We start from the raw sequence: 12,561 nt of genomic DNA on the forward strand, positions 1-12,561 counted from the left end.
ATAATTTACGAATTTTGGGTGGGTACGACTAAATTTCGTCAGACTAAAAATACTGACGAGCCCAGCCAAGCAGTCTAGTATCAAGACCATGTATTTTTATTCTGCTTAGAACGTTCGTAGTCTGGTGTTATCAATATTGTGCGAAAAGCTAGCAACGGCACCTCTATAGCTTCTATAACAATAGCTACTTCATATTCAATTATTGATGGGCTGAAAAATCCCATTCATTGTAACTACAACAGGCAAAGCCATTCATGGTGTATCATCCATGGTGAGCTACGAAAACATCTATACTAAATACAAGAACAAAAGCAACTATAATAATGTTGGTGATTACGATTATGCTGATCTGAAAGTGTTAACACCACAACTTCAACAGAGCCGGGAATTGCCGTGTGGGAGGTGTAGGGAACATTACGGCACCAATGACTAAGCATTGCTCCATATTTACATAATCGGCTGACTAATATCTTACGTAATCATATACTCGCACACCTCATCCCGTAGAACCTTCTAGCAACTCTTACCAGCTATATCTATCAATACATCCGTCCCGTCTCCTCCACCAGCCATGTCCAACTCCTACGCGGATCGCAACGACGACCCAATTGTAGACCTCCTTGGCCAGGGCTACCCTCCAGACGCCTCCGCCAGCGAGAGCAGGCATCCCCCAAGCGGAAGTGCTTCCAACAACGACGATGAGATCCAAGTCATCAGTCGGGACGACTACCACAACCCGTTCGAAGACCAGTTTGCCTCTTCAGGAAACACTCCCTCAATTCCCACACCTTCACTCACTCACAACCAGCTCTTTACCAACGACGACTTTATAGACCACACCAATGACTCCAGATACCAACAGCCGTTCAGAGACGACGATCAGGCACCGGCAGGAACATCAGGGCCAACAGGACCAGCAGGAAGTCGGATTTCCACGGGAATGTCGCCGTTATTTGGTGCAAATGAGCTTATTCCACAACGAAGCCAGCCTGGCGTACCTCCCCCAACAAACACAGTTTCCACCATGGTGCAGGCTCCCAAGTTCCTGGCACCTTTGCCTCCGCTAGCACCACTCTCAGAGTCTGTAATTCCCAGCGGACTCTCGCTCCAGGCGTACAATTCCGTTGCAGACGACCTCAAAACAGGTCTTCCAGCCACCACCAACCTCCTCAGCAACACAGCAGCCGCGTCAGGAGCCAGTTCAGGTACCAAACGCAAGAAGGAGAGCACGGCACCCAAAACTAGGCCTGCTTTCGTGATGAAAATTTGGTCCATGGTCAACGATCCTGCGAACAACGAGTACATTCGCTGGAACGACGATGGAAAAACGTTCCAGGTGTTCCACCGCGAGGAATTCATGAAGATGATCCTCCCCAAATACTTCAAACACAACAATTTTGCCTCGTTTGTGCGGCAGTTGAACATGTACGGCTGGCACAAGGTCCAGGACATCAACTCAGGCACCATGAACCAGGGCAAGGACGACAAGAGCCAGGACGAGATCTGGCAGTTCGAGAACCCCAACTTCGTGCGGGATCGCGAGGACCTTTTGGACAAAATTGTCCGTAATAAAAGTGTCAATCAGACAGAACCAGAAGGCAGCGACTCTTCGCAAGTCAACTTCCAGATGCTTCTCAACGAGCTCGATCAGATCAAGTTGCACCAGCTCGCCATTACCGAGGACTTGCGCAGAGTACGCAAGGACAACAAGACGTTATGGCAGGAAAACTACAATACGCGAGAAAGGCACCAGAACCAGGCACGTACCTTGGATAAGATCCTCAAGTTTCTAGCAGCTGTCTACGGCAACAATGCTGGCAAAATCATGGAGCTTGAAAATAGCGGTTTCACCGATAATGGCCATATGACTGCCTACAACTACAATAACCAGCCCAACGCGAGCGCAGGCCCTCCATCGCCAAACCCATATGGCCAGCAAGCCAACGGCAGCATGCCTACGCCGTTCCAGAAGCCACGGCTCATGTTGACGAACCAGGCCCACAGAAGAAGCCCCCAGACCGACAACACAAGGTCACCTCGAGATGAGCAGGGTGCCAGCAACTCGAACTCGGATCCAGGCACCATCGAGGAAATCATTCGTTCCTACGGTAACACTCCCAACGGAGGTCCTCAGGCGTCGGGAGAAGCTTCAGCCAATAATGCCAATAAAATATACCAGCAGTTGATCCACGACCCAGGAGCAATTTCTTCGCCTCGCCATTACTTTCCAGAGCTCAACACTCCCACTGCTGGTCCCTCCACACCAGGCCAGTACATCCGCATGGGCAATCCGCCAGGAGCAGAAAACCCTGCTGATGTCATGAGCGGACTTGAGCAGAACATATACAAACAGGGCCAGTCGATCCAGCAGGTCCAGGACTGGATCCAGAAATTGGCCAGCCAGCAGCAACAGCAGCAGGCCACCATCAATGAGATCAACGAAGACTTGAAGCCGGATTTGGACGATTTCGATGTCAACGAGTTTCTCAACAACAGCAAACCAGGTACCGATAGCACCTTCACCACACACGACAATACCGGGGCGGAAAACTCGGCCGCGAATCTGGGAGCACCCAACACTCCAAGTAGCGGTGGAACCAAGAGAAGAGCAGAAGAGCTCTACAACTGGATGGACGAGCCCGCAAAGAAAAAACAGGCATAGAAGTAGAGAAGGAAATTTGCATGTAAAACCAATTATGCTTGAGAAGAAGGATCATGACTATTCTTTGATAAGAAAGGAAATATTATCATGATATAGACCACTTGTTATGCTTGATATTGGAAGATGGGAAGCATTTTGAAAGAATTTCATGCATCTACAGTGGAATAAAAGAAACCATTCACAAGGTGGGATATCATACTGCGAAGGAAGTTTATTTTACTATTCAGTACAAAAGACACCACACACGAGAACCCAAAAATACATAAATTGCCGTTCAATACAGAATTCTCCTCATGCATGAGAAAACACTTGCTAAAGAATATATTGCAAAATAAATTCGTGAAGACCTCAGTTTATCGAACTGACTTCATCGAATTCAAAACATCATTACTGGAACACTAATAATTAATAGGTGATGGAATTAGTAATACATGAAGGGTAACCAGGTGGTATACCACTTGTATTAATATTGTAGATAGGTAGGGTGACCTGTAGCAAGTAAAACCGAATATTCGTTAGCATTCTGATGACCACTTCTTCGATGATTCGCTTGGTATTTGGGACACGCTATTTACACAAAATATAACAGTTATTCTGCGAGTGTTGGTTTAAGCTTGCTAGTGGATGGGGGCCCTGTTGGAAATACGGATGTTATCTAGTTTATTCTCAGCCACGCGCATTTTGACATTATGCACAGAAGCATGTCATATTAGCGCCTAACCTTAAATCCTATTGTCCAATACTGATTACGATAGCTTTATTTAATAATTGATTAGTTTAACAGCATGCAGACCAAACATAGGTAAAGGTAATAGGAAAACTATGTTATTAATCATCCTTAAATTAGACAGTCTCCTATTTTGCAATCCCTACAGCTTCTCAATTTATTGTAGTTCTGAGTCGAATGCGATGGTAAGTGAGTGATATTGTGGGTTTTTTGATCCATTGTGGGACTGGTGATAATAATGAGCTTAGTGGCGTAACAGTGTAGTAGACAGGTAACTCAACGTACTAGTGCCAAAGCTGAGGTACGATGAAGTGACCTAACCAAAATGGTGTATTTCTATTAGCTATTAGCCTGAGCCTGTAAGGATGCTTGAATGTAATATCCAAGACTAAGTTTACTAAAAGGAGATTAAGAAGTTGTTATGAAATGGTCTTTCCTTTCAAAGCGGTTTCTGATCATTTGTAGACCATCACTCTTCGAAATAATTTTTAGAGACTCTGCACTTATTAGTTCGTTATTGAAAAAATTAGTGTTCCTCATTGAAGTAATTTACGTCATGTCATATTGCGGCAATAAGTAACTATTCTGAAACACCCACTTCCTTCGGCCTGCATTTTCACTGTACCAGGAATCTTGGCCCTGTGTGGTAGAATGCCATCCGCACACATCCATGGCCCAGTAACCCAATTATTGCCCTAATAAACTCGCTCCTTCGGTCGTGCAACCAGATCGTTCTACCTTACCCTTCAAATCCCTCTGTGCCTTTCTCGTCAGCTCTAGAATTTAGCATCCCTCGTATGCTACCGCTTATGTTGTTACATCAATAGATGTCACTTCCTTGAAAGTTGTCAAGTTCACGCATGCAACCACGCCAAGACACTTGCCATCCTGACTCTGGCCAACGTGCTAGAGATTAATAAATTAAGAAGAGTATCGATTCCATGCATGGGAATACGCAGGCATTGGCATCGTAAATCCACGAGTTACTGATCTTGGACCCTGGATCGGCTCTGGATGGATGTACTATCTCCACTATGAAGGCTCTGGGAGGCGCTCACTCGCACGTCTGATATACCGCAAAGACTGACTACGACCGGCAGCTCTACCCCTCCACGCACAGTGCTTGACACCGCACTGTCACCTCATGGTGACGTCCGCATCTATATGCATAGAAGCCTGGCGTGCGCTCACCGCCCGCGCCTCAATGCGAGGCACGTGACCTGTCACCCCCCGCACGACCGTGTCGCCGATAAGATCACCCTCCTCCAGATCTCTTCTCCAGCCCTACCTCTGGCCCACGACACAGAAACCCTCCTCCCTCCCTTCCCCATGTCGTCGGGGGTATTAGACCTCGGAATCTCCGCCCTGAAGCAGAAGCGCGAGTACAGCAAAGGAGGATGTCGAGAGTGCAAAAGAAGGAAGATCAAGTGTGACGAGGGAAAGCCCCAGTGCTGGCAGTGTGCCCGTTTGAGCAAGGAGTGCTCGTACCCGTTGGCAGGCGAGAAGGTGGCTCGTGTGCTGAAAAGAGCTCTTGTTCACGGGAAAGATGCCATGACAGTTACTGGTGCAAGGAAGCGACAGATGTCGCTGACCCCGGCATATGACGGAAACGTGGTGGCTATGGCTTCCACCAGCCCTTCTGGAACCCCTCAGGCGGCTCCAGCACCGTTTCCAACGGGCATGGCCCCAGCGGTGAGTCCGCACAGAGCAGCGCACAGTCTACCCCAGGCTTATCAGCTAGGCGTGGCAGCGAGCCCGCAAGCCGTCGCCTCACACGGCCAGCAGGTGCCAGGCCAGGCGGTGGTGGGAATTTCAAGCCATCCAGGGAATCTTTCGGCCCATAATGGCATTTCGCATCCGGGCATTTCACACCCAGGCATTTCACACCCAGGAATTCCACCCCAGCCTGCTTTTGCCCACTACCCCTACTCCAGGTCCCCAGAAGCATACCCTCCTCCCTACGACTCGCACTCCTCCAACTACTCCCACTACCGTGCGCTTCCCAAGCCCAAAGACCCTCTCCACGACTACCCCCAGCGAACTCCCTCCTCGGTAGGAGCTCCATCGCCAGCATCCTCTACTGGCCCTAGCCACGGCCATGGCCACTCGCTTCCCACAAAATTTACACCCTCTTCCATAGTCAGCCTTCTCAACGACGTGCCTACCCCCAATCCCATCGATGCCTACAACACCAATCGCTCCCCCAGCTCGGTCCAGGACCCGTCCATGCTCCAGTTCTTCGACGAGGGCGACTTGAACTTGCTAGCCACCGACTTGAACAACATCGTCAACAATATCATGTTCGAGAGCAACTTCTCGGGCAAGTACGCCCAGTTTGATGGAGAAACACCCGAAAACTCGTTCAAATCGGTGGAAACAGAAAGCACGCCCATCCAGCACATTTCCTCGGCCAATTTGGCGGAAACAGCCCCACAAAGGGCCCAAAAACAGTCCATGATCACCCCTCCCCAGACCTCAATCTTTCCAGAAACATACCCAGGAAGAAATATTCCTACAGACAAAATCAAGCTCAAGAAACCGCTCGAAAGACGATACCTCCACGAGTTCTGCGAGGACTTCGTCAATCTCGTGCTCCCCTTTCCCTCCTACGACAAGTCGCTCAAATGCTACTTCAATCCAGCCAGGGACATCATCTTGCTGTGTGCTGCACAGGAATCGTTTCTTCTCGCTGCGGTTTTGGCCCACGGAGCAAAAACGTTGTTTCTCAAAGAAAACAAGCCTGAGGACGAAGAGGCCTACTGCACCTACTTGAGCAAGTGCCTCAAGTTATTGGGACCAGCGTTGGTGGTGGGAGGACGTTCCAAGAACCAGCAAAATGGCCTCAGCTCAGACCTCACATCCAACATCGAATCGGTGCTAGTGACTGTGCTTCTTCTAACATCCGCCAACGCAGCCAACCCCAAGCAAAACTGGAGACCCCATCTTCGTGGTGCGAAGGACATTTTACTCAAGGTGTCCACCTTCAAGATCAAGAGCTCCAAAGTACTCATTTTCTGTAAATTCTGGTTTGGTACCCTTGAAATATTGGCAGGAGTCAGCTCCACCTTGGGAGGGACCCTCAAGTCGGAAGCAGAGCTTGACTCGCTTGTGACAACGGGCGACGACCACGAAATAAAAGTGTTGGAAGAAATAGGGCTTATTGTCCATGGCGGATTCAACATCATTAGCGGATATCACAATGATGCACTGGACCATATCCGAGACTTGATCAAAATCTTGGCCAAAATTAGGAAGAACAAGAACTACCAGCCTGAAAACGAGTTTGAATACTTCCGATTACTCTCGGAATTCTATCGGTTGAGCCAGTTAGAGTTCATTGACAAAAAGTGTATTTTGAACCCTGCTGACTTCGTGGACGGTGTGCCCAATGCTGATTTGATCGATGTCTTGAGCCACAAGTCAAAAGACGGTCCTCCACCTGTGATAATTAGTTGGATGGACACTTGCCATCAGGCATACGTGTTGGCCAGTATGATTACGATCTTGGTCAAGTGCTTCAAGGAAAAGCACGACTCGCCACAGGTCCAAATGATTTCCAACAAGCTCATATCGAGAATGGCGTTTCTAAAAGACTATCAAGAAGCCGATATCCCCAACCAATCGATCAAGTGCTCGATGATGATGATGCAGTGGCCAATGTTGGTCGCTGCTATGAACTGCACCAACAAGAACGACCAGGATTTGTTGCGAAAATTCTTCAGAGTCTCGGGACATGTTGGTAGTGCTAGCTCGAAGTTCGCCTTGGCAAGAGCTGAAAAGGTATGGAGCTTGCGAGAGAAAGGGGAGCATGTTGACTCGGACATCGAGGACGATTACAACGATGTGCTCTCGTATTGATTTTTTTGAAAGTGGCTATGTGGATTCCCATCACATAGATATACTTCCTCACATGAAATTATATCTGGAAAAGCCTAGATTTTGTATTTCATGTCTACAATAGTCCAGGCAAGATTGCTTTCCAAGCATATAGCTTGTCATATTTAATTCTTATCACCAACTCTAGATTCAAAAAGAAAGTTGATTGTCCTTAGTACATAAAATTAGGGTATTCCCTGCTTCAATTCATTCCTCATATGCTTGCTTATTCCACCTGACAAACTTAAGCAATAAAATGTAACATTATCATTAAATAACCTTCGCTACATTCTGTATCAATGCTCCATCTATGAATGGCTATAAAATATGTTGTAAACGACTAAAATACATCAGGTAGAAAATTTTAAGTAAGTATAATCTTCATTCATCACCGAGTAGATCAAACCAGTTCAACTGGCCACTTGCTAAGAGTAATCTTGTTTCAAACGAAGTATTCTTCTTTCTGTTGTCCTTGGCCTCAAAATTAACAGACCCAGAATCCAGCTCATCGTCTTCCAGACTTGCACCACTATCAATGTCAAGCTTATCAAGCTTTGCATCCAAATCATCCAAAGAGTTAGACCTGGTAGTGATTTCGTGGTCGCAGAACTGGCAATCACCCTTCTGACTAGTTTTCCAATCATATGTCCCCAGGCTGAGTTCAGACTGGACAAACCATCCTACTCTTTCTGCTCCTAGTCTTGCACCATCCAAATTTGCTGAAGATGGGCCCATTCTAAGTGAAGCATTCTTGCCTATCATGAAGAGAGGAATTTTATCGTTCCACTGGAGGTCATCAGTCAAGCATGGGAAGCCTCTAACAATTGGTATTCTGTGTTCTTTTATAATTGGTTGCATGAATTCCAAAGATTCGATATTCTGCTGGATTCCAGTGGCAAAGTAAATATAGTCAACATTCTCCAACTCCAACTCCTCAAAAGTGTCTGTATCAGTGTTTGAGTTCTTCGACTCGACCTTTGTCTTCAATTTGAGATTCCAGGTTTTCGTTTCGGAATCCCAGACCTGGCTCTCAATAGTGGTGTATTTCATAAAATTGAGCCTTCCATCCTTTACGTGCTTCATGGTCTTTTTGTAGTATTCGGGGTTAATAGAACCTCCTTCACGAGCGTCTTGGATCATTTGGAACCTTTCCTCATCTGTATCCTTGATGTAGAATGCTGACTTTTTGACGTTTTTATATTTTGTGACCCAGTCCAAGTGAAAATCAAAATGCTTAATTTTGATGGGCCCTCTGAAAAGAAGATAAATATTTTCAATCCCAGCATTGGCAGCCACATGGGCCAACTGGGCGGAGGTCAACCCTCCTCCAACAATAACAATACTTCTTGATTTTGATTTTCTGGGTTTGTTCATCAATTCTTGTCCAAGAAAGTTAACTTTACCTGTGAACAAATGGGTGGTATGACAACTACCCTCCGGGAAGTGTGGATCATCAAACGGTTTGATTGGGTAGTTGATAACGCCTCTATGGCCACTTGATACAATGCAAATTTTGCACCCAAAAGTGCGACCACTAGCGGTACGGACAACAAAACCCTGGCCAAAACTTCCAGTTTCTCCACCAACAACATTGATGTACTTGTATTCGATGGAGATAACCTCGTCCTTTTGCACGTTGTTGTGGAGTCCATACCTGTTAATGATATCCTCGCAGAAGTCCTTGAACAATGGAGTGGAAGGACGGTAAAAGTCCTTCCAATCTCTCATATTGATATCTATAATGCCTGGCTTATCATGGTTGCGAGCATTAGGTCCCTCTATGTTGCTCGGAACAGGGGCCTTAGACTTCATGGAGTTCTTTTTGGCTAACTTTTTGAGCTGATGTTTCGAGTACTCTCGTCCAACCACGTTTTTAATTTCCATCAAGTCTGCACTGGATTCTCTCTTGGCCAAATGAGCATAGCTGACCAACCCATCGACGTTGACTGGATCTGGATGGAAAAACATTGGCGACCTTAGGTAAGGGATCTGACACGCCCCGAACTGGTTGTTCCATTGGCCCATGAAGGAATCGGAAACAGCATCAAGCACCAATATTTCCTCTGGTTCAAACTTTTTTTTGGGTTTATAGAGTCGCGAGCCAGGAACTGGCTTGTATTTTGTTTTAGACGAAACATTGTGATTGATTAGATTAACCCTGTTGCCCCGTTGCTTGAGCCAGTGAAACCTCTGGTGCTCATCTTCGGTATAAATGGAGCCTGGACACTCTTCACAGAGTCTGGAGGTCATGGCTAGGCCACAAGTACCTCCGCCAACAACGATGGCTTCGTAGAATTCTTGAACGGGAATATCGACAGTATCTGTCATGATCGATTAGAGGAGAAAGTAGGGATTAAAAGGAGCTGGATATATGAGTAAGCTGGAGTTGGTCTGATTATCCTGGTATATTTGAGTTATCAGCCGTATTCCTCTTTATACGTTTTCGCACCCAATCCATAACTACTGCGGTACATAACTACAAAGGTGAACTCACACGAGGAAGTGATAGCACGCTATGGACAGGGAGACAAACAGGACGAATGATTGGTGGTTTACAACGAGACATTTGCCATTTACCACAGGGCCTCAAAAATCGTAGTTGGTCGTAAGCATTTAGCCACTTCTTTCGTAGATTGGTTGCAACAGCATCCACTGGATTGTCAGATTCTACACGATTCTTCAAGAATTATCATAATTGAGCGTCGTTATCTATATACTGAGTTCAACTCACTTGCCCACAAATCCCTCAATCAAAGCCAACAATCCCACAGCACCTGGGTCAGGAATACCACCTTCCTTGCTGAACTCTTCCTCGTCCACGTAACTGGCTCTACCGAAACTGGCCACTAATCCCTTGGTGTGATCGCAACCCTTCTTGGCAGCAGCAGCAGCTTCTTGTATGTCTCCAGTCTTGTGCAAGGAGTCGACAAATGGCTGAAGAGTGTCCACCAAAGTTCTTCCTCCGATTCTAGCCTTGGTGTACTTGAATAAACCGTCGTACAAAGCTTTGTAGAAGGCTTCAGCTAAGGACTTGACGGAAACGTCCTTGGACTTTTGAATGTTTTGCACTAATGCGGTCAAGTAGATAGAGTAGATACCTCCGGAAGTACCACCCATACTGTCTTCGACAAGTTCAGTGATTTCTGCAAGAGTAGCAACTGGATCGTTCAAGTTGGTAAACTTCTTCTTCTCAAATGCTTCAAGGATAGCTTCTGCACCATCCTTCAAGGTTTCACCACAATCACCATCTCCTACAAGAGTATCGTAGTGGGTGATCTTTGGTTCAGCCTCTATCAAGTTCTTCAAACCTCTTGTGAGCGATTCTTGGAAGTGGCTTGCATCCATCTCCAATGAGGAGGTTACAATAGTCTTGTCTTCCATTGGGGAATCCACGAATTCAGGTTCAGTTTCCCATTGTTCGGAGGAGAAAGTCTTTGGCTTCCATCCAGGAGCATTGGTCTCGGCATCGAGGAATTCCAAGACATCAGAACTGGTGTACTTGAGATCGGTTTTGTCAATCTTTGACAAGTTTAACAAAGTGATGGAGAAACCTGGGGCATTCAAGGAGGTCACGAAATCACTCACTAAGACTCTCTTTGGTTTCTTGGAAAATGGCAAGTTCTTCACCACGTGTTCGGCAATTGCGTACAACTCCAAAGAAGATGTACCACCGATGTTGTTGACAAGCAAAACGTATTCATCATTCTTCAAGTCAAAGTCAACGTAGTGACGTTCACTGTCATCAGGGGAGACCAATTTTTGGAACATGTCTTTAAGCAAGTCGTCAATGTCTGGAATTGGAGTCAATTTGTGGCCTGGCTCGTTGTGAATACCCAATCCCAATTCAGCTTCATCGTCCTTGTTGAATTCAACTTCTCCGGCTTTACCTGGAACGGAAGTTCTGTCCAAAGAGGCACCGATAGTAACAAGACTGTCATTGATGGCTCTACCGAGATCGGCGACAGACTTCAAGTCATTAACCTTAGAATTGACAGCAGCACCGACCACTTTGTGGACAATGGCAGTTCCAGCCAAACCTCTTCTCCCCACCATTTTGTTTTGTTCTCTGCCAACAGCAACATCATCACCCACAAACATGATTTCCACGGCGTAACCTTCGCTCTTGGCTCTCTCGGCAACAAGACCGAAGTGTAACACGTCTCCAGTGTAGTTCTTGACAATCATAAGAGTACCCTTTTCCTTGTTGGACTTGGTCTTAATTGCAGCCATGATTTGCTTGGTGGAGGGAGAGGCAAAAACAGCACCACTGACGGCAGCGTCAAGGAGATTTTCACCAACGAATCCACCGTGTAATGGTTCATGGCCAGCACCACCACCACTGATCAAGGTGACCTTTTTGGAAGTGTCGGAGTGAGGGTTGAAAACCACCTTTTCGGAGGGTATAAGGCTGATGGAGGGGTTTGAGCGGGTCAATCCCTTGAGTTGGGCAACCACCACATCGTCGTTATATTTCCAGTGCTTTGCAAGTGTCATTTTAATGAATGTGGAGGAAAAAGTAGAGATTTGTGGAGGTTTATATACTGGCTGGTGATGTAATGGGGTAGATCCATCACGTGCCCCGCTCGCCCACTCACTGGTGGAGGGACGTCCCTCCACCACATACCTCTGGTGCCCCCACCATGCCCATGCGATCGCCACGAACTGCCATCTTACCCCGTATTTGGGCCTGTATACCTGAGCCGTGTATTCTACGTCGTTCCAGGGCGGACGCGTTGGGTGGTCTTGGCTTTGGTGGTTTGGTGGTTTGGTCAATGGCCATGATTGTGCCCTGTAGTGGCCATGCCATCCTGAGAGCAACTAACCAACAGAAGCACAAAGAATAATCTTGGCCAGGAATACTTCCCGTAGACACGCCCACACGCTTATCCTGGAGGATTTTTGACCAATTCACGGTTGTAATTGTCGCAATGATGGACAGGAGTGCAGCTTTATATACACCAGCACTGGGCGTCTGAGTGCTGCAAAATTCCCCAGGCAATTGACCGCAAATTGGTGTTGAAAATTACAAGAGTGGAGGAAAGTAATGAACAGTAACACCAGGAATGATTACAAGCAGTGGCATAGCATTAGTAGCCATGTGGATGATCTACGTGCCGCTTTTCCGGGTCGAAAACGCCCGAGGTGGCTGAAAGACGATGGGGTTCAGGGAAGCTACAGAAGTGAATGCTTTAGAGACCTCAAAGCCTTGATGGTAGGGATAGAGCACTTGCGCAAGGATGATTATGATGGTAGTGACAAGATGAAGGGTGGTTCTTTGATTGGAAGAAATTGCATC

At 46.8% G+C, this 12,561-nt stretch overlaps 4 protein-coding genes across 4 annotated transcripts; 2 read left to right on the forward strand and 2 right to left on the reverse strand.

Annotated features, from left to right (window-relative positions):
* Positions 1 to 988: 988 nt before the first annotated feature.
* Positions 989 to 2,500, forward strand: CTA8 (stress-responsive transcription factor; the record flags this gene model as incomplete). The annotated part of the gene is made up of 1 exon (XM_020208616.1): positions 989 to 2,500. A coding segment is annotated over one exon (1,512 nt), but the record flags the coding sequence as incomplete, so codon positions are not given.
* Positions 2,501 to 5,069: 2,569 nt separating this feature from the next.
* CANTADRAFT_57295 (uncharacterized protein) lies at positions 5,070 to 7,247 on the forward strand (the record flags this gene model as incomplete). Its single annotated transcript, XM_020210678.1, has 2 exons — positions 5,070 to 5,759; positions 5,841 to 7,247. The coding sequence occupies 2 exons, from the start codon at positions 5,070 to 5,072 to the stop codon at positions 7,245 to 7,247; spliced, it is 2,097 nt and encodes a 698-aa protein (XP_020061984.1).
* Positions 7,248 to 7,646: 399 nt separating this feature from the next.
* On the reverse strand, positions 7,647 to 9,593 carry CANTADRAFT_8443 (uncharacterized protein; the record flags this gene model as incomplete). Its single annotated transcript, XM_020211291.1, has 1 exon — positions 7,647 to 9,593. One exon carries the CDS (start codon positions 9,591 to 9,593, stop codon positions 7,647 to 7,649), a length of 1,947 nt encoding a protein of 648 aa, XP_020061985.1.
* Positions 9,594 to 9,792: 199 nt separating this feature from the next.
* On the reverse strand, positions 9,793 to 12,034 carry DAK2 (dihydroxyacetone kinase). Its single transcript, XM_020208522.1, has one exon. It carries the CDS (start codon positions 11,757 to 11,759, stop codon positions 9,993 to 9,995), a length of 1,767 nt encoding a protein of 588 aa, XP_020061986.1. The 5' UTR covers positions 11,760 to 12,034; the 3' UTR covers positions 9,793 to 9,992.
* Positions 12,035 to 12,561: the final 527 nt, after the last annotated feature.

Source organism: Suhomyces tanzawaensis (genome assembly GCF_001661415.1).
Source record: "Suhomyces tanzawaensis NRRL Y-17324 unplaced genomic scaffold CANTAscaffold_9, whole genome shotgun sequence".
Taxonomy (NCBI): Eukaryota; Fungi; Ascomycota; class Pichiomycetes; order Serinales; family Debaryomycetaceae; genus Suhomyces; species Suhomyces tanzawaensis.

Coding starts and splice junctions, on each gene's coding strand:
- DAK2 (XM_020208522.1), bottom strand. CDS start 11,759: ATGACACTTGCAAAGCACTGGAAATATAACGACGATGTGGTGGTTGCC.